General features: G+C 39.4%; 1 protein-coding gene across 1 annotated transcript in view; it reads left to right on the top strand.

Annotated features, from left to right (window-relative positions):
- DOCK1 (dedicator of cytokinesis 1) overlaps positions 1 to 20,577 on the top strand; it is a 311,442-nt gene that overhangs the window by 271,593 nt on the left and 19,272 nt on the right. Inside the window, exons 42-49 of the mRNA XM_026065688.1 lie at positions 122 to 200; positions 909 to 993; positions 2,618 to 2,704; positions 6,297 to 6,473; positions 7,436 to 7,519; positions 12,133 to 12,270; positions 15,703 to 15,848; positions 20,128 to 20,326. Of these exons, the coding sequence (XP_025921473.1) occupies positions 122 to 200; positions 909 to 993; positions 2,618 to 2,704; positions 6,297 to 6,473; positions 7,436 to 7,519; positions 12,133 to 12,270; positions 15,703 to 15,848; positions 20,128 to 20,326 (995 nt within the window). The remainder of the gene's footprint in view (positions 1 to 121; positions 201 to 908; positions 994 to 2,617; positions 2,705 to 6,296; positions 6,474 to 7,435; positions 7,520 to 12,132; positions 12,271 to 15,702; positions 15,849 to 20,127; positions 20,327 to 20,577) is intronic.

Genomic DNA, 20,577 nt, shown 5'->3' with positions numbered 1-20,577 from the left:
TCTGCCTTCGCCAGTGCCACGCGTTAACCTGGTTGTTGTAGGACTCTTTTATCCGCTGTCCCGTTGAGCCGTCTGTTTTGCATGAAATTGTCTTTTTCCAGTTCTTAACCCTTGAACGCAGATATTCAGTGCTTTACTGTAAAGCCAAAACTTGATTTACCGCCTAAGTTTCACAAGCCAGTGTCGGAACAAATCGTGAGGTGAGTTTTGGTGGCTTTCGCGATTTTATCACTCTCCCTTCTAACACTTAAATTAGTTCTTTGTATAACAAATGTTAGATATAGTGACTAGGTCTTCCAGTCTGTCCATAAGCAATAAATGAAAATATTTTGTACATGTGAAAGGCAAACTTAGTGAGGAGGAGTGCGCTGGGTCTCGATTCCTTAACGTGACGCCCCCATTTAGTAGTTGCCACCGGTTAATAWGTAGTAAAAACTGAGGGAAGGCAGAGCATGGTTATATGGACATTTTGATCAGGGGCAGGATGAGTTTGCAGCCCCTCTGCAGACGGTACCTTGAACGCTGCCCTCAGCTGACTTGTGCAACTGCTTCGGGGCTTCTTAGTCAATGAGATTAGCACGATCAACTCTATTTTTAAATAATTTAGAAAAGGTTGTGTTGTTACGGATAGTTGGGTGTTCTCTTGTTTGTTTGGGTAATGTTTTGGGGAAGTGTGTTTTGTGTGTTCCTCTGTAAGTATGCAGCCAAGGAACGCAGGGACTGCACTGATGTTTCAGAGCTATTTTTCCTATTAGGAGAGGTCCTGTGTAACCCACTGGAAAACACTCGTCCCACAGACATTTTATACTCACGCATAAACTTTTTTGCTAGAAATAGACTTTAGCAACAATTCCTAAACTGAAAATATTTGATGCTGATTATGCTTTTCCTGTTTTTTTTTCTTCCAGTTTCTATAGGGTCAATGAAGTCCAGCGGTTTGAGTATTCACGCCCTGTTCGAAAAGGAGAGAAAAATCCAGATAATGAATTTGCGGTAAAAAAAAAAAAAAAAGCATACTTTGGGGTTTTGTTTATTCTCCTCCATTCTGAGAATCTGAACCGTTCTTTGTTTTGGTTATTTAAAAATAGATTCTAGGTTTAAATGTGATTGTGTTTGCTACAAGCTCAATAAAAAAACAATTTATCATGTTCTGTTTTATGCCAGTGGAAAAAAAATGCACAAAGCTGTATTTAGTTTGTTAAAAACTGTTTTGAGAAAGAAGTTCAAAACTGTTAGGCTTTAAAATATAGATATCTCCTGCTGAAACCTCTCTTGCCCTGAGGATTCTAGTCAGGCATCTTCTAAAACCAATCTTTTTGCAGCAATCTTTTTTTTTTCCCCCATATGTTTCATCTAATGGTCAATAAAACTCATTTGCGGTTGTATTCCTCAAAATGTTTACAGCAGGAGGCATAAAATTGATTACCTTTTTTTTATAGACATCGTTTTATTCACAGTGGTTCTAGGAGGAGCAGTTAGTAGTAATGTAGTAGTAATTAAAATGTTAAATTCATTCATCATTTCTTAAGCAAAGAACTTAGTTTTCTGTGTAGGAGTGGGGCCTAATCGAATCCGTGTCCTAATGAACGCTGAGGATTTGATTTACTACAGCGAAGACTGGGTATTCTTTCGGAGAGTCCTTTCGTTCCTCCGGCCTCTTTTGGTGGCTGTTCCATCAAAGCGGCTCATTTGCTAATCTGGAGGGGTTTAGCTGAGAAGGTGGGAAATGCCCTTTTTYGGAAGCCATAACACTAAACCGGAGTGCTATAGTTCATCATATATTCTGAGTACAGGTAAAATATTTAGGCATATTTAAATCATTTTGAAAACTCATCTTCTGTTACTGGGAGATGGAATGAACAATTCTGGTTTTAAAAAGCCTCCTATAAATAAGATGAACTATTAACATATGCCAGTCCTAACAAAATCAGGTTCACATTTTCAACATCTGTTAGGAACCAAGTATGCAGACATGAAGAAAAGTTAAATCGTGTTAAATGATGTTAAATCATCAATCCTTAAATTCAAAACAGCAAAAAGATGTGAAAATAAAGCCATTGCAGTTCACAGCAGTTTACATCGCAGAAGCACCGAATAATTCAGGTTGGGGCCTCAAGGTCAGCAGGGGACCTCAGGAGGGTCCGGTGCAACCGGCTGCTCAGGGCTTTTATCCAGTTGGGTCTTGAAACCTCCATGGATGGAGATGGTGCGGCCTCTCCAGGGATCCTGTCCCAGTGTTTGGCTGCCTTCATGGGAATAAAGCTTTTCCTTATGTCAAGATGTTGTGGTTTTATGGAAGATAGTCCTTAAAAGCTCTGGAAATTAAACTAAAAAAATGCCCGTCCAGTAGAAACAGGTGGATCTTTAACATAATGTTCTCCTTTTGTTAAGAGAGCAACGTTTCTCTGCTAAATAACGTATAGGTGTCAGCGTGCCACACCACGCTCAGATTTAAATCAGCGCTAATCAGTCGTCTCTCCAAACCGAGATTCCGCGTGAACCTTCTTCTTTAATGCCTGTTATGCTGCAGTTCCTTCTTCTGRTGGTAATGGTTTAAGTCTGGGTTTAAGGTAAAAGCTGTCCGTCTGATAACGTGAGGTTTGTGTCCCATCTGCAGAATATGTGGATTGAGAGAACCATCTACGTGACAGCCTATAAACTGCCCGGGATTCTGAGGTGGTTTGAAGTCAAATCGGTTTTCATGGTAAGATCAATTTTGCTTTATTGAAATTGCATAAAAGAACGTGGTTTTTATACAGTTAGCGAACATTTATATTTCTGCACAACTGCGCTTGAGTGAACAACCAATCAATGCGGCTACGTTTGACATCCGAACACAAAGGAAACTTGCTGGTCTGCTGCGGACGCGGATTATTGACCTCGGGGGGCTAAAGTAATGCTCTTCCACTCCTGGTRCTGAGAAGTGAGCGGGCCTGAGTCTTCAGAGCTTTAGGGCAAGGTCCGATAAAGGCCTTGAAATACTTCTATAAAGTACTTCCAGCTTTCAGCAGGTGAGCCACGAAAGCCGGTGGTGCTAGCCATGTCCCTGAGATGAAGGAGGACCTGAGATACAGTAGGAGAACCCTATTATATAAAAACCAATCTGCATCCTGGAGAAGAGAATTTAGGTATTTTGATTGCAATTTATGCAAAATATACCATAAACCAGCTGCATCGTACGTGTCTGAATTTCTTCTCTACTTACCATTTCTGATTAAAGATTCTTTTTATGTTGCTTTTTTTCCATAGTTAGCTAAAATGTACCCTAGCAACCTCACTAACTCAAAAATATGCATTTCTCTGGTTGTACCGCTTACACTGTTTAGATAAGACATGTCCATTAAATGTCTTAAAGATTAAATTATTCTTATGCAGCTATAATTTTTAAGTAGCAATAAAAACATTGTTACTGCAGTCTTTAAATCTCCCTTGTGAGGCTTATTTTTAAAGGGAAAGAACAATTTGCATATGATTAATTAAAACCTTTTTCACTGCTCCATTGAGGTTATGTTGGACAGTTGTATTTAGATGAACAGAAGTAATGCAGAAAATTACTATGGTATCTATAGTAACAGAATATGAATGTGATATTTGACAGTAATAGACAACTGTATAAAACACAGTGAATTTTTAATGAATTTTGCATTTTCAATATAATCCTGATAGAGAAGATTGTATTTATCTTCCTGATTGCCAAAAGTGTTGTTTATAAGGGCTGGCAAATCTGATGAAAGTCTGTTTTCCTTACGAGTTAAGAATAGAGCCTGACAGGCTGCTTTATGCAAGCAATTTGTATACATGCACCTTTAACGCTATGCTTGTCACAGAAATGTGCATAAATCCTGGGAGAGTGCTTTCTATAAGCTTTTTGTAAGTAAGGATTATATTAGTCACACAGTTGAAAAATGACACCAGGAGGGGACTTAATAATACGTGGGAAGACAGCAAAGGATAACTTTTGACCCAGCTCTGGCGTAGTTACTCCAAAATTGGTATTGACTTTCTTCAGGACTGCTGTCAGCTACAATGCTAGAAGCACGATCACCGAGCCTGCATCTCTCTAATGCTAAATTTTGATTATGGATACAAATATTATTGCTATTTTACTGCGCACAGTGAATTAAAATGCCTGTGACCATTTTATATTTTACTGATGCAGCTAGAACACCTTTAAATGAAAAGGTGAGATTGTAGCACATCAGTGATAAGAGAGGCCCGAGTAATTTAGTAAATGCAATGTATTATGTTACACAAGCAATAGAAATGTGCATCATTTTCTCAAATGTATTTTTTTTAATTATTTTAATTATTTCTGAGCAATTTTAGCTAAACTTTTTCAGTTGGTTCATTATCTACAAGGAATTTGTTGTGTACATTCTTTATTCTGAATCTAATTTGCTTTAGTTGGACCCAAACAATTTTAGAGGAAAAATTTGCTGAAACTGGATTTTGAATTATAGTTAGTGAGTTTAAAAAAGCACAATTACTAATCTATACTTTGTTTTGATGTTTAATCTTTGAAGTGTTGCAAATATGTATCAGGAGTATATAATTTTTTCTTTGCCATAAATAGATTGTTTAGTGCCTGGAGTTAGCAAGCTGCTTGGAATAAAGTTCATAATTACAAGTATAGAAATTTGTAATAAATAGCTTTCAACAAGGTCCAAGGCACAGTTTATAGTAGGCTGGAAACTACAACCCTCCATCTGCTTTTAGAAAACTGGGAGAGAGAATTGGCTGAATGGTAGAAGAAAGGAGAGCGAGAAAGAAAGCCGTGATTGCTGACACAGAAAAGTTAAAAAGATGTCTGTCAGCTCAATGAGTGCTAATTTCTATAGATATTCAAGAGCTTTAAAAGCAATGGTTCATCAACAAATTACTGGATAGCTATAAACCCGTTAATAAAAATGACAAGAGTCCTAAATTTAGCATGTGATGTTCACAACACAGCTCGAACGGTTCTTGACGGATGAAATGCCGACCAGGGTCTTGCTTATTCCGTCCGGCTCTAGCTGTCAGAGGCAGTCGCCTCGCCGGCGTTCGAGCCTGGGCTGGGGAGCGGACCGAACGGCACCGTTCGGCCTGTTGCCTTCCCTCCTTGAAATAATTCACCCGGCATACTTTTAAAAATGCTAATTAAAACATCCTTGATGTAATCAGGTGGCAGGTGTACGAGTAACAGCCAAAGAGGTTTGATTATAAGTGGTTCTCAGCAACATGTTAAGCAACTGATAGCTAGGTAGAAGTGCTGCTTTGTTTATGTAGCATTTATGTAAATGAGGGTGTAATCAAATATACGCTTGCATTTGCCTCACAGGCCCCAATTAACCTTTCTTTTCTATTCCTACCACATCATTTTTTAAATGCAAGTAGGCTATGGCTGCAGCCTTCCAAGGAGGACTTTCTGTGTCATAGGTTGCTGGTTAGTGGAGTTTTGTTTAGCCCGCTCCCTAAATAGGCATATTTTAGGTACGTTTTACATATTTTAACCTGTTTTTCGATATGAACAACCGCCATTCCCAAAGACACAGTATCTGGTCATAAATAATAGCCGGAGATCAGTCAATTAAAATAAACCAAGTTTTACACAGTATGAGAGCTACCTCACCCCATTAAGGCATCTGAGGGTCTCTCTTCATTGAAGGCAAGACTATCTGAGAAAGAAATTTCATGCTTCAGTTATCTAAGTTAGGGAGAAGAAAACGTGACCTTGCGGAAGAAAGCGTGGTGGATAGTGTAGAAGCCATCTCTTCAAGATATGAAACTCTATTTCCCTGGAAGTACACCAAAATAATCACTGCAAAAATACCTTCCTGATTTCTGAACTTCTTAACATTACATTTTCCATCAGAAAATCCACATTAAGTTATTATTTCTTTCTTACTGTTGCATTAAGCTGGATTTTTCTTTGTACTTCTAAAACTTATCAGTTCTTAATCCGTGATGTTCTCCATAGTCTTTCAAAAAAAAGTCATGAGTCCTGTCAGAGCTGTTCTAAATTTTTTGCTCTGTTACGCTTCCAAGATCTGTTCTCTGCTATAGCAGTGAAATTCATTTAACTTTCTCCATTGATATTGATAATCATACCAGTTATCATGATATATAGATACACACACCAAACATTTAACTGTCCAAAACAACCCTTTCTACTAATTACTGGTTAAAATATCTTTTGTTGTGAAATTTCTGAAGTGTTTTGAACCATGGTGGTTGGGTGGACAGCCAGTTCTGTTGAAGTCGCCTGGCCGGTAAAAACTCGATTCCTTAATTAAAACCTCCTCTTGTTGTTGTTTTAGGTTGAAATCAGTCCACTGGAAAATGCAATAGAAACTATGCAGTTAACAAACGATAAGATCAATAACATGATTCAACAACATCTAAATGATCCAAATCTACCTATTAACCCTCTCTCTATGCTACTTAATGGCATTGTGGATCCTGCGGTCATGGGAGGGTTCACAAACTACGAAAAGGTAATGTCAAAATCAACTGTCCTGTCCTACGTCACCTCCTTGGACCTGCGCTCTCCTGTGATGCTGTAGAAAGCGTGTGCATTCTTCAACGTCTTCTGTGTGTTTCTGATATTTCTGGATACATTTTTGCCTTTCTAAATTTGAAGTAGAAGATGCTTAGCAGCAAGCGTATTTTAGCTGCCAGAAAATTCACGCAGGCWTGTGGTAGATGATTGCTCACTGGAGTTACAAACTGAGATTGATGACATCTTAAATCGCGCGCTAATGCAATTGGACATCGGAGCCAAAGCAGGAATTTCTGGGTGAACTTCAGTGACCAAAGTAGCTGATTGCAGTTTTCTCATTTGCTTTCAAATACATGAGTTTATAAAGATTAATCAAGTAATAGAGATGACTTCTGAGATACCAACCAGTTGCAAATCTCTCTAAATAATCTTAATGGCTTGTTACAAGTAAACTGTTAAAAGTTATATGGGACAAGATATTAACATCGGGAAACTATAAACACTGTATTAATTATTCATATTGTGAAAATTAATCATATTAAGCGGGCATACACAGGCAACTTGTCTTAATAACGTACATGAAGTAAGTATATGCTGATTTAAGCTGCCATYGGATCGTTTCTGTCCTTCGGTAACTCTGGCCCACCTCATCTACCAAGAGCTCCTGTGCAAGAGTAATGCACAAGCCGAATTGCTCAGCGGTGCTGCAGATTCRGTCTTCTTCACCATGCAATCATCTGCCCACTTTACCAATCGCAAAAGATGGATGTCTTAATCTTAAGATATGGTTAAATTATATCTCTCTTTCCTTGATTTTCAACTTGTATTCATAGCCGTTGCTGCTGTTTTGTAACGCTCTCGGTTTGATTCATTTATCTTTGCTTCAGGTAGTTATTCTGCGGTAGTAGGTGTCAATTCATTTTCTGAAATAACTGCTCATTTTTCTCTCTTGYCTAGGCTTTTTTTACTGAAAAATATATGCACGAGCATCCGGAAGACCATGACAAGATTGAAAAACTGAAGGATCTGATAGCTTGGCAGGTAAAAATTTTTAAGTCAGGTTGGTCAAGGGCCAGCTGCCCTGCAAAGGCAGCTTGGTGTCACTTTTGAGAAAATTCAGACATCAAACTGTTCACCCTGTATACACTTCCTTGACATTTAAAACTGTCTTGGAACATGAGCTAAAGTTCATCTTTTCAAATATGACATAATTTGTCATTTGATAAACCCACAAGTAACAAACATGATTAACCTTTTCTTTTTTTTTTTAACCACATATAGTGAAAAAATATCGCACGTCCCTGAAATGAGAAAAGATCCTGTATTAATGTTGGTTAGCATTACTGGCAATTCAATTTTGCATTTCAGTTTCCTAAGGTTGATTCCATAAATACTTCTAAAACTTAAGGGTTGAAATGCTTAACCCTGAACCTCACTTTCTCCTCCCCCMCMCMCACACAGAATTTCTTCACATGTTGTCTTCTTTCTTCAAACAGCATATTTTCCTTGTGTTACGTTGTATATGTACACTTATAGTACCTTTTAGCACAGAATCTTAAATGTGGGAGTTGCTAAAATCAACCTACGTGTGGAAATAGATAGTAAATTCCTCTGGACATTCTGTGAAATGTTTGATATGTTCTCTATACAACTTAATATGGTATAAAAATACTAGTGATCCATAAATGCCATAAGGTGTGATGAAATCACCTGGTGTTTTTCTGATCATTGGCCAGAGCAGAAATCGTTTAAATATAAGTTCACACAGGTAATATTTTCTGAATGAGGAATGGAACCCAGATTTCCAGTCCAATGCCTGAAACAAAGCAGGATCCTTCTTGTATCAGGGACTGGATTTCCATGTACCAAAGAATATTTAGCAGGACAGACAGGAAACAACTCCAGTTTTGTCCCGTAGCTCTGTGCTGACCTTTTTCAGTGGTCTCAAGATAATTTTGTGGTAACTGAAAAATACCAATGTGACTAGGAATGTTTTTCCTCCAGCAGAAGAAGGTACATCATTGTCTTTTTATATTCAGTTCTGCCTTTATAATAAAGGCAATAATTTACATTTCTAGAGGATTCAATTTTAGAGGTAGTAAAACCAAAGATACAATACTAAAAACAAAAAACAAAAAATTCCTCTGAAGGCCATAAAACAGCCACTGAATAAAAACTCTCTTGGTCTGCCAAAATTCTATTTATTTTTTTTTTTTCCTGCGAGCTTTTACAGAAGATGGGATTTTAGGAGCTTTTAAGTTCTATAAAGGAAAATAATTTGATCCCAGAAGACTAACTTCATGTCAGCTCTCTGTCTTTGCCTCTAAAAGCTATATTTTAAACAAATTACAGACACATTTTTCCTCAGCAAAGATTCACTTTGCTGACATTTGTGTATTAAAATAAGACTACTATTTGAAAGTATGTATGCAGGCTGACCACATTTTGTTTTAATTAGTCAGTGGTTTAAAATACATAATTTCCCATCAGTGTTTTAGTTCCAAACTATAGGAACCGAGAAGGAGGGAGAAAAGGGTTCGAGAGAAACTATTTACGATCTGGAATGCTTTCCACTGGAAGGTCTAGCCRTTTCACGGTGGAAATCAGAGCTTTTTGAATTAGCTTAGGCTTTTGGTGTACATGCTGTGTAACCTAAGACTTAAACCTCTTCGAAAAATATTTCACAGTTYTCCGAATACATATAGCATAACTTTATAGGAGGGAGGGAAGCTTGCTTCTAAATATGGGATCGTATAATGAGAGAGAGTTGTTATGGAAACTTTCCAAACAAAGTCAGGTTTGAATGCATCAATGACTTGACAGTGATTGAAAGTAAAAATGAGTTTTCATTTTTCAATAGCATGTAATGTGGTTCTTGGGGTTTTGTAATCGCATAGAGATTTTCTTTATGCAGTATAAATCAATCTGGACATACGAAATAGTAGTCTGAAAATCATATTATCAGCTGACTATTTATTGTTTTCTACCCCTTTCCCTTGCCTTTGTCTCAGTTGTCCTTTGGAATTCCTGCCTTGCAAGACATGGTCCTTTTATAATTCCTGTGAATTTTAATTGTACATTTCTTTCTGCCTGTGATTTTTTCAGCTAAATATCATTAGTAAAGTAATGTCCATTTTTGCCCAAGTTAGCGCTTTTTCACTTAGAGAAAATTGTCTCCATGCAGCTACATCATTTCAAGCTGATTTTTTATTCTAACGTGATGGTAATGAAATCCACACTGATGCTGTTAGTCAGTCCACGTTTGGCCAATGTGTTTGCAGCATACAAAACCTCGTACATCACACTAATAATCTTGTGCTACTTCTACATCACTAAAAGATTGTAGCATACAGAAGTTAACAGTTTTAAAAGCATATTTTGTCAAAAGATTTTATTTTAAGCTGTTTAATAATTAATGTTTAGGTGCCTCTTTTATACTGTTCAGACAAGCAGAAAATCAAGATCTTTTTAGAAAAATCAAGGAATAATATTAAGTTGCAATGAAACTTTACGAAATTTTAAAATCAGCAAAGAATTATGGAATAAATACTATCTGGAACTGCTTTCCTTTYTCATTGAGATACTTACTGTTACATTTGCTTTTTCATTCACCTGTCCAAAGCTGAGGGCACCCTGTTTAGGGTATTTTAAAGTAAACCCATAAGCAAACCCATCCCTTGCTCCAAAGTCAAATGAGCTGATGACAGAGTGACTGTGGCAGAATTCTGCCTCTGTCTCCTCGTGCTACAAGGATTCGTTCAGGTGGAAAATTCGGCATCACTCGTAAGCAGATTTCCCTGTGTCCATGTCCGAAAAGGAGCAGCAGGAAGAATTTTGAAGTTAGTGGAAGAAGTTGAAGCAGAAATGATAAAACAGTCTGAAAGTACTTTCTCATATAGCTGATAAATGTTTAAAATATTAGTCTTGGGCAGAGAGGGTCAAATATTCGGACCAGGAAACCTGGCAGGAATTCTGTAGCAAAGGAGTAGGAGGTTTAGGAAATTCAGCTCCTGCTAAGCTAAAGGAATTCCCCTAGGGAATAGCAAGCCCCTTCCTCCTCCTCTCCTGGTAGGTCTTCTCTCCTTTCCTTCACGTACGGTTGGTGCCTTCTCTTAGGCTGGACAAACACCTTTCTTTCAAAAAGGAAGCACCTACATTTTTTTCTGACTGCACCATTTACCTGGAAAAAAAAAAAAATTAGATTTTGCTTCATACGGCCTGATTTTTCTAATTTGGAGATGTCGGCTCCATAGGAGAGACTCATTAGTGCATTTCTCCTTATGAAAATGATCTCAGAGCTGTCCGCTCCATCAGCGAGTCCTTCTAAATAAATGAGCCATTTGACCACTTACCCCTTCAAAACAGGAGGGTCAGAATCTGGCCTGATACTTATGAAAATTTTCAAGCTCATTTACTTACCTAGAGCAGAGAAATTAGCTGGTTTTAATGTTTAATCTTTGTGGAGTACAAATCCATATGGCTATAAATAAAAGTGGCTACAGTGAAAAATATTGTCATTCCTTTTTTCTCCTTAAAAAGCTACCAAAGGAAGTAACAGCTGCGCCCTGTTAAATAGGAGCAAAACACATGGAATCATCTTGATAAGATTTCTTGAGCCTGTTCATCTGTAATTCATCTGTGTATTTATTATCCTCCTTACTAATAAAGCTACTCATTCTGATTGCTGCTCAGTCTTATTAGAAAAATCTGTTTTTAATCAGTATTATGATTTAATTATAAATTATTAAGAAGAAGCTGCTTAGCTTGATTGCTGTGGAGAATATCTAAGTCGGAATCAGAGCACTGTGTGGGCTGAAACGGACCTGGAARAGGAAATGTTTTTCCTAAGCTCGAGATAGATAGAAAACTCTAATGGTGTGTCTGGATAGCTGTGGGAATGAAAATGTCTCTCTCAAAACATTTTAAAAGGTCAGCTACACCTCCACGCTATGAGCTAATTATATAATCCTGTGTTGGCATGGATATTTTGTGACAGAAGCCTTTGCAGATAAATGATTGCTTTCAGTTACCAAAGAGAATTAATTTAATTCTTTCTCTCCTGTTTTGTTCTCAGGGAAAATAAAATAATTTTACTGAGGAGAAATGCAGCTTTTTATATAGCGAGCTATAAATTTTATTAATAAATATTGCTGTGTAATGTATATGTGAGTGTCCAAGGATGTAGCTCCTTTGCAGTTTTAGAAATAGCATTCGTTAAAGCAAACATATAAATATTTTCTTCTTCGAGTTTTTGTCCTCAGGAAGCCTGGAAAAGACTAGCGTTCATAACCCAGTTTGCGAGTCGTCATTCGTCAGCGTGCCACTTTAAAGTACAGCGCGTGGGGGGGCTTGTGAAYGTAACGCCGTAGGACTAGTTGTGCTCCCAGGCAAATCCGGCTGCGCCCCTCGTGCGTGATCACTGGGCAGAACGATGCAGGTGTCGATTTTAAAGGACTGTGGGTAGCAGAGGGAAAGGAAATTATGAGTGACATTGCTCAAGGACCTTTTTCACTATGTTGTGCTTCGTATGTCTTTTCTTTTATTTTTATTCCGTAAGATCTTTCATTCCTCCTGCAATATATGCAGAAAACTTGCACTAATCCTTCACTTGCCCAAGACTAGCAAACTAACTGTAATCCCGTTCTGATTCCCAGATTCCCTTCCTGGCTGAAGGCATCCGAATTCATGGGGAGAAGGTGACTGAAGCGCTGAGGCCGTTCCACGAGCGGATGGAAGCCTGCTTTAAGCAGCTTAAGGAAAAAGTAGAAAAACAGTATGGTGTCAGAACTGTTGTAAGTTATCTGCAAACTTTATGCTTCAAAAGATACTTGGAATTACTGTACATTGCAGGCAACTTTGTATTTCTCTATTGTAATTCTCCCTGATTAAAAGAAGCAGTATTAATGCAGGATTGATTAAGTATCCTACAGAGCATAGCGATTTTCTTCTAGTTTAGGGGTTATAGCGGTGATGGAATTAAGTTCATTTTTGGACATGGACATACTTCTCTTAACAACCTCAAAAATTTCCAGAAGTAGGCTTCCAGAAGGTGTTGCGGTTGGGTGTGTGTTGCATCTCAGACTGGGTGTCATGTAGGGTTGTACCACTGGTGTCTCTGGTTATGAATGCTGGGATCTGTGCTGTGTCGTACCTGGGGCAGATGCGGTTGCACTCAGTGGTCTTCACTTGACACCATCAAATCATTAAATAGTGAACAGATTCTGTAAGACCTGCCCAGAAAGCTTTGCTACTTCATTTCTTGGAGTGGGAGCGATTTCGGAGGTGCCTCAATCTGTTCCTTGAAAGTCAGGGCAATTCTCCGATGTTCCATTTTTAAGGAATTGTTTTAAAAAAATTGCTATCAAGGGATCATAGCATGGTGGTTCCAGAGCTGAATGTCACCTTTGCGTTGTTTTAATTCCTTTTTTAGATGTCAGGACTGTACTGCTCTTCAGCAGTGGGCTGCTCTTAAGTGTAGTTGACGTCTCTGATTCCCCTTGCATCTCTGATTTTCCCATATTGTGCCACCACCCTACGTTTAGGGAGGCAATAGATAGCTGCTACTTGATGAGATTTAGTAGCGCTGGAGTTCATGCTTCTGTCATTCAACCAAGCTATTTTCAGTCTCTACCTCTGCTTCATCTTTAAGGCACAAACAAGAGTTTGGTGGTGTTTTGTTCTGCTTTAAATGTCTGTGTTGCACATAGGGGAGGAAAGCCAAAAGCCATCAGACACCTTCTTAATTGACAATATAACTGGTAATTCTATAAAAAGCCACATGGATCAGATGCTATTTTATGAATCAGTTTTAAAAAAGCCAGGAGTAGAGAAGCAATTGGTGTTTTAAGGCCGAGTATGCTGAGCTGATGTCCTCACTGATGATTGCTGGGGCTAGTTTTACGCTCTGTATACTGGTAGCACTGACAGTAATGTTGCATGCTGCAATTTGTAGGTTTTGTTGTGAAAGGGAAAGTAGGATGAGAAGCTTGCACATGCAACACGCGTCTTCTGACTTGTCCCCAATTTGGACTGAAGAATATCCTATAGCAGAAAACATTTCCCACCAAAAAAACGGATAAAACCAAATCATCTAGAAAAAGCAACAATTTTCTTTTAAGACTGCACAGATCCACTTCCTGACAGCAAAAGCATTTAGAAATGAAGGAAGTCACCAGCAGACCGTGAACTGGTGCACCGTTGCGCGGGAGAGCCAGCTTGCCAGCGCTCGTCTGCACTTGTGATTGCCGTCTCCTCTGCAGCCCTGCCTTTCCTCTGGCCCCCTGGAAGGAGGGACGGCGCTTGCACTGTAATCCCATTAATGCCCTTGTAAAAAGAAAGCCGGTGAGCAGGTCACGGCAGACGGGTCCCATCAGGGGGAGGACGTGCTATCAAATAGCAGAGGCTTAGCTGCAAGGAAACGGTGAATTCTATTGGAAAAGAAGGTTGAATTCTGTAGCGCCTTAGGAAAACACCAAATTTTATGGCTGTTGAACTGGGGTTGAGTTGTGGCTTTTGGAGGTGCTCTGTCCATTAATGTATGTGTTTAGGCAGATGTTACTTCACCGTTTTACACGTAGCTCAGATTTTGACGGCTACCTCTTCACCCGTGAGACTAAAAACATTTGCAGTTGTGTTTTTGTCTTGTGCCTGAAAACTTGGCATCTGAAGCACAATTGCATAGAGGGGGAATCATAGGCAGAACTGGCCCCTCTTCATGCCTCTCTTGCTTTCCCATCCTTCAGTCTTCCAAGGCAAGATTATCAGATGGGAGCTCCCAGCTAGGCTGAGATTCAAGTGACTGGTCCCAAGGCAGCGGAAAACTGGAGTAATATGACGTATTCCTTACTCCCCACGTTATTGCTTCCCCCCCCCCACAGCAGTCTACTCTTTATTCTGCAATCTAGTCCTTAATAAATAAAAAATAAGATTGAGAAAATGAACAAAATAGGAAAAAAATGAAAACAATTGCAAGTTCTCCAATTTTGTTTCTGTCCCTCGATGAGCAGCAATCACAAAAATGTGCATTTCGTGAAGGAATGAAGCCCCTAAGAGAGGCAGCCTAAGCACAGCCTTAAACCAAGGCTCTCTTCATCCAGCTCTGACTACGGCACTCTATTTCTACGGGTGCGGATGCTATGCCAGGGGCACGCCAGTATAAAGGGGGTCTGAATTCGGTTCCAAAGTTCTCCCCAGAAAATCCCACAGGTGTTTCAGCTAAAGAATGGATAGATAGGGATGCGGGGAGAGAGCGAGCTTTGGCTTTGCGCTCAGCCTCGCACGTGGGACTTGCCCATCTTTATAGTGTCCTTACAAGCATCATTCCATCTGCGGTCCTTTAAATGCCATCCTGCCGGTGTATTTAGGAAGACAGTATATCAGATAGTAATTTATTCCCAAGGAGAAGAGGGATATTGACGTTAACGGCACTTGCCCGTCGCTTACTTCAGTAATATCCATTGGCACCGTAAGGCAGGCGCCTGGAAAGCCGGGCGCAGGTGCTGTTATCTCTCTACTTTCACTCTGCCTGCTACTAGCAGTTGTCAGGATTGATGGAGTTTTATCGCTCCTGTCTTCCTTGTACAGTGCCAATTTACCAGTAGTTGACAGGGTGGAAAATCTACCTGTAATTAAGCAGCATGAGGTTCTTGTTTGTTGTCTGAAGGAGCTCAATTATTTCGTGCATATATCAGTTATTAATGACTAACAAAGCTTGTATAAACATTCAGGACTCTAAAATTGTCGGCTCTTAAAAGAAAAACTCTTTCGAATATTTTCTTCTTAACCAAGATGTTGCTCTGTAAATTGGCTTTCTTGACATAAAGATCCTGTTAGTGCATTTTTTTCCTTTAAAAAAATCATTTCAAATGGCTTATTTTAACTATACTGAACGTCATTTCCGTTGCAGAGCTGGGTAAGAAGTTCTTTGTAAACGGTTGCTTTTTAAAGTCCAGATGTAAAAAAAAAGCATGTAAATTCCACTGAAGCAAATGAAGTATGAGAAAATGTTTAAAATTGCGCGTGTACTTATAAATCGGGACCTAAATAGATCCTTTTTGTCCTTTAAATCTTCTTTAGAGTTGGTATCGCTGTCATTACACACGATTTATAATTTAATTATATTAAGAAAGAACCCGCTGAGGCTCTCGGCGTTGCTTTCGGTAGGCAGGTGTCTGCCGGCTGCGTTGCGTGCTGCGGGGAGTAAGCGGTGCGTTTCTCTGCCGCAGCCCGCGAGCCTGGACGACAGGCGAGGCAGTCGGCCCCGGTCGATGGTGCGGTCGTTCACCATGCCCTCGTCTTCCCGACCCCTCTCCGTCGCCTCGGTGTCTTCCATCTCTTCGGACAGCACGCCTTCGAGACCCGGCTCGGACGGGTAAGCCAGAAATAATCTTAAGTTAAGGGCTTGTCTTTGCAAAGCAGGATTTAGCGTGCAAATCTATGCCTTTCTAGGACTGTGAGCACATATCGCGGTATTAATCATCTTAGCCTTTACCAGCTTCTCCTCTGTAGCAGCATAAGCGTTTGTTTTGTCTCATAACGAACCATGAGGTTTTTCCGGTTGGGTCCTTGCCCAGTGTGTTTTATCCCAGATGCGTTTCATCGCACAACCCCACCGACACTTCTGTGGCCCAGACTAACTGATGTGGAGTGGGGATGCCGTTGTTAAATGACAGCCTAACACTGACTACTTAAAAAGAAAATATTTATTTCTCATATAAACTTCTATCTCAGGATATACTGCTAGATTTTATATATATGTGTGTGTATATATGTATATATGTATGTATATGTGTGTATATATGTATATTATATATGTGTGCATATATGTGTATATATAATTTTTTTTACCAAGGTAAACATAATGCTGTTCTCAGTCCGGTTTAAAACAAAACAAAAAACTCCCGGCATTCGAAGAAAAATCCCCAACCAAACAGGAGCTAAATTACCACCTTTTAAAGCGTTGCAGATGGTATGGTTCAGAACTGATCTTTCGCTAAGCGTTGGATGAAACGCGTGTTCAGCCGCTCTTGTAGGGGTAAACAGGTGTAGCTTGGGAGCGGGAAGGGATTAGCTAACTGTTCAATCATTTCTTCTCACTTTTGCTGCCAGAAGCAAAGCTGCTTATGGCAAGATTGTACTTCAAGGCTTACCAAGATATTTCACATGAGACCTGGGAATTCTGTTGCTAAGCCCTGTCTCACAGTCACATCCCTCGAAAGAAAGAAAGAAAGAAGCTGTTTTCCGTCTTGGGGTGTCCACTCAGCCTCAGAACTTCCTTCTCTCTCTTCCCGCCACCCCAACGTTCCCGTAATCCAGAAACTCAATATTCATCCAAATGGCAGTTTTTTAAAAGTCTCCCGAAGGACTGCTAACTTACAGAGAAGGGCTGGAAATGTTCGTGTCCCTTGTGCACCTTCGGAGGGAGTTATTACCTGACTAGAGAGCAAAAGCATTGAGTAGAATTAAATACAGCACCTAAGGACCAACATGATACTTACCTTGATTACAAACAATTTATATGCCCATTGGGAATGAAGTGCAAACAGAGAGCTATTCAGATCTYATTACATTACCCTCCGCAGTGTACACACAGTAAATCATCTTTGTGAAAACACAGGACAGCAACAGTTGTATCAGGGATGATAATGTGTTTTGACTAGTTCGTCCCTACAGTTGTCTTGCTGGAAGTTGGGGATATCTACCATCCTAGGTCAGTGGGCAACTTTATTGTATCTCTGTAGATAGTGATTTGTGTTCCTCTTCCATGTCTCATCTTTTATTCATTCTCTTGCTGCCTCTACCTCTTTCTCTTTTCCCTTCAAAATCGTTGTATGTATTTTTCTTTCTTTGCTGAAAGTTATTTTGCTAATTTTTGCATCTCCATCCCAGCTGTGTTATAGTCTGTGTCACTTAGCACCTTAGGAGGATCTCATGAGTCAGCTCAATATGAATACAAAAATGAAATTCCCAGAGATCACTTTGCAGCTCAGCTCCCACTCGGAGCCTGGGGCAATATAGTTATAATAAATATGAGGACATCATAATGAACAAATTTCATTACCAAGAGAACCTGAGAATATGCTCATTTGCTTGATCAGTGGAGCAGGAGCAGGAAAATCATCAGATTAAATAACCTAGTGGAAGACCTCTAAAAGCTGGCAAAAGACAGTAAGAATTATATGGGTGGTCTGTAACTATTAAACTGGAGGAAGTTAACCCATGTACTCGTAGTTCATTGGTTTTATGGTCAGTTGTCCATCCGCTCCTTCTAGTTCCCCACTCTTATGTTACTTCTGAGATTAGAGATGGAGCTAAGAAAAACAATTAAAAATGGATCTGATGGAACATTTTGCCCAGACCACCCTACTTAGGTTTTATGCTGTCTCCCAGCTTTATATGTTTTAAACAGTAAAAACTCAAAGCAGACACTGACATAGGGCGCACTTTACAACTCCCAACTCTACTTATCAGTAAAACTCTGACCTTAAAAAAGGACCTTTGGTTTATTCCCTGCTTAAAACGGGGCCTCAGAAGTATCCACGGGAACCCTTAAGTCTGAGCTGGGAGAAGGGAAGTCTCAGTAAGTCCCTGCGACGTCCCTTTTGCCACCTCTTGAAAGCCCGAGCGTACTTTAAGTACGAGCATGGCATGCTGACAGGTACTAGCCCATTTTTATCACTGATGTGTTGCATACAAGTAATTAATAGTATTACTAATGGTAATGCCTAGAAGGGAAGCAATTAATCATTGTCTAAAAGGTGGCAATTCCTCCTGTAAACCTGTAGTCTGCGTGCGAGGCGGTAGCACGTACAGGTGACTTTTCCTGTGCTTCGGCACGTAGCCAGGCAGCCTTCAGGTGGCTAAAACGGAAGAAGCCAGGAGACCCCGTACTGCTGCAGCCTTTGCCACCGACGCGCTTGGTGACCGCGGGCAAGTCTTCCTCCCCTTTTCCCTATCTGCAAAACAGGACGAAAGGTCTTCTGTGCTCTCACTTTGATACTGAGAGATAAGAAATCCCTATAACAGCAAAGCGTTACGATTTTGTTTCCCAACTTGTATGATTTTTGGCTTTCGGTTATGAAGGTAATGACTGAGGGCCCGTTGCTGCGGGTACTGTTTGGAATATCTTTCCGTCAAATGAGCTAACTTGTGCTGAGAACTAAAGGGATTTTTAGTGTTTCAAATGAAAATTAAAAAAAAAATAGTGCAGATATTAGACAACATAAATTAGAATTTTTTTCGCTGGATGTTGATGCTAAAGACAGTGATTAGGATAACTTAATTGGAAATTGTCCAAAATACGAACCCCCCGATACACTGCAGTACAGGACTGTCGCCTATGCAGGCGTGCATCATCATGGCATACTAAATATTTTCCCAGTGTTATAAAATAAGCTTGTTCCTCTTTGTGTGAGGTTTTTTGTTTTGATTTGGTTTGTAATGTGATAATTTGTGACATCCTCTTAAAATCTGTTAGCGTAATTTTAGCTAAGTTATGTTTTTTAGTAGTTTATAATGCAAAGTCAGTTTTTAAAGTGTTTTAGGCCCAGCTAAGAATATTTTTAGCTAGCTAAAAGCAAAATGTCTCTTTACCTTCTATTTAAGCTAGTCATTAAAAAAGGTGGGACAGAGGAGAGGTTTGTTTAAATTATGGAGTAAAATATTAGTTAAAAAGTTCCTATATTATTTAGAATAGTGCTTTCCCTTAAAAAATGAAATAAAAACTCTTAAAACAAAAATGCTTTCCTTTAGAAGTTCATTGCACCCCTAAGGATTGTTTTCCTTCATAGCCAGAATAAAATATAGTGATGGAGCATAAAACTTCCAGGTTATGGTAGGGCTCCATCAGCGTTGCCTATATTTGCACACTTGAAGCAGGTGCCTGTTTTGCAATTGCTTCAGGTACAGAAGCATTCCAGATGTGAAAACTCGTCCACTCTTTGGAAGTTAACCCTCAGTTATTGCCAATAAAACAAACTGAAAACCCGTCCGATCTTTCATTCTTGAGTTCCTTCCATGCAAATGTCCTGTAATTTGGCCGAGTTGCAAGCATCAGAAAGCCTTTCACGTTGCGCGTGTCCAACAGGAACCCGCTACACTGCTGCAAAGCAGCTGTTCTTCCTTCTCTGAGGAATACATATATCCTCTTTCTCCACCAAAAAAAAAGCTGTCCGGGAGGAATTTGAGGCCGTTTTTAAGAAATACTGAAAGCTGCTGTTAGATGGACTGCCTCCGAGGTGCATGGCGAGGGGGGGAGACTTTTCTTGAAGGTCTTGTGCGTTCAGCTGCCCTCCCTTGTGCAGCGCTGGTCGCCCGCCACCTCCGCCACGGTGTGCGTAGCGGGAGCGTTGAGTTATAAATTCATTTTTATATAAACACATACAGTGAAACTCAAGAGTTTGTACAGCTGTAAAACAGGGGGTTTACTGCAGGGCAGGGAAATAGGCAGCACCGAGCCTTTAGCAGTTCTGCAGTAAATTTTATCATGACAATTACGGTTTTTATGAACTTCTGCCCCCGCTTTGCTTTCTCATAAGTTTTACTGGGTTAACAAAGCATCTCTGAACTAAAATGAGCCTTGTTAGGACTGTGAAAATTAAGTGTTTTGAAAATAATATTTTATTGATCTAAGCCACAATATTTGTTTTTAGGTTTGTGCTCGAGCCCCTCCTGCCAAAAAAGATGCATTCTAGGTCTCAAGATAAATTGGACAAGGATGACCTAGATAAAGATAAGAAAGAAAAGAAGAAGGAGAAAAGGAACAGCAAGCATCAAGAAATATTTGATAAAGAATTTAAATCTACGGATATTTCTCTGCAGCAGTCTGAAGCAGTGATCCTTTCAGAAACGGTAACTTTGATAGCAAGTCATGCTTTATTTAATTAAGAGCAATGTTCATTCTATCTTTAAATAAAAATGTTGAATTTTACACTTAAGTTTATTTTCAAAGTAAAAATAACGCTGCCTGAATACATTATAATGTTAATATATTTGATAATCAATAGTTACAATGTAAAAAAAACAAGGTATATTATATGAAAATCTACCAAAATCTATATATGCCTGTTCAGTAGAAGGAAAAAATGATATAGCTGAAGTAA

Source organism: Apteryx rowi, unplaced genomic scaffold, assembly GCF_003343035.1.
Source record: "Apteryx rowi isolate R43461 unplaced genomic scaffold, aptRow1 scaffold_23, whole genome shotgun sequence".
NCBI classification, from domain to species: domain Eukaryota; kingdom Metazoa; phylum Chordata; class Aves; order Apterygiformes; family Apterygidae; genus Apteryx; species Apteryx rowi.
This window is presented reverse-complemented; position numbering and strand designations above follow the sequence as displayed.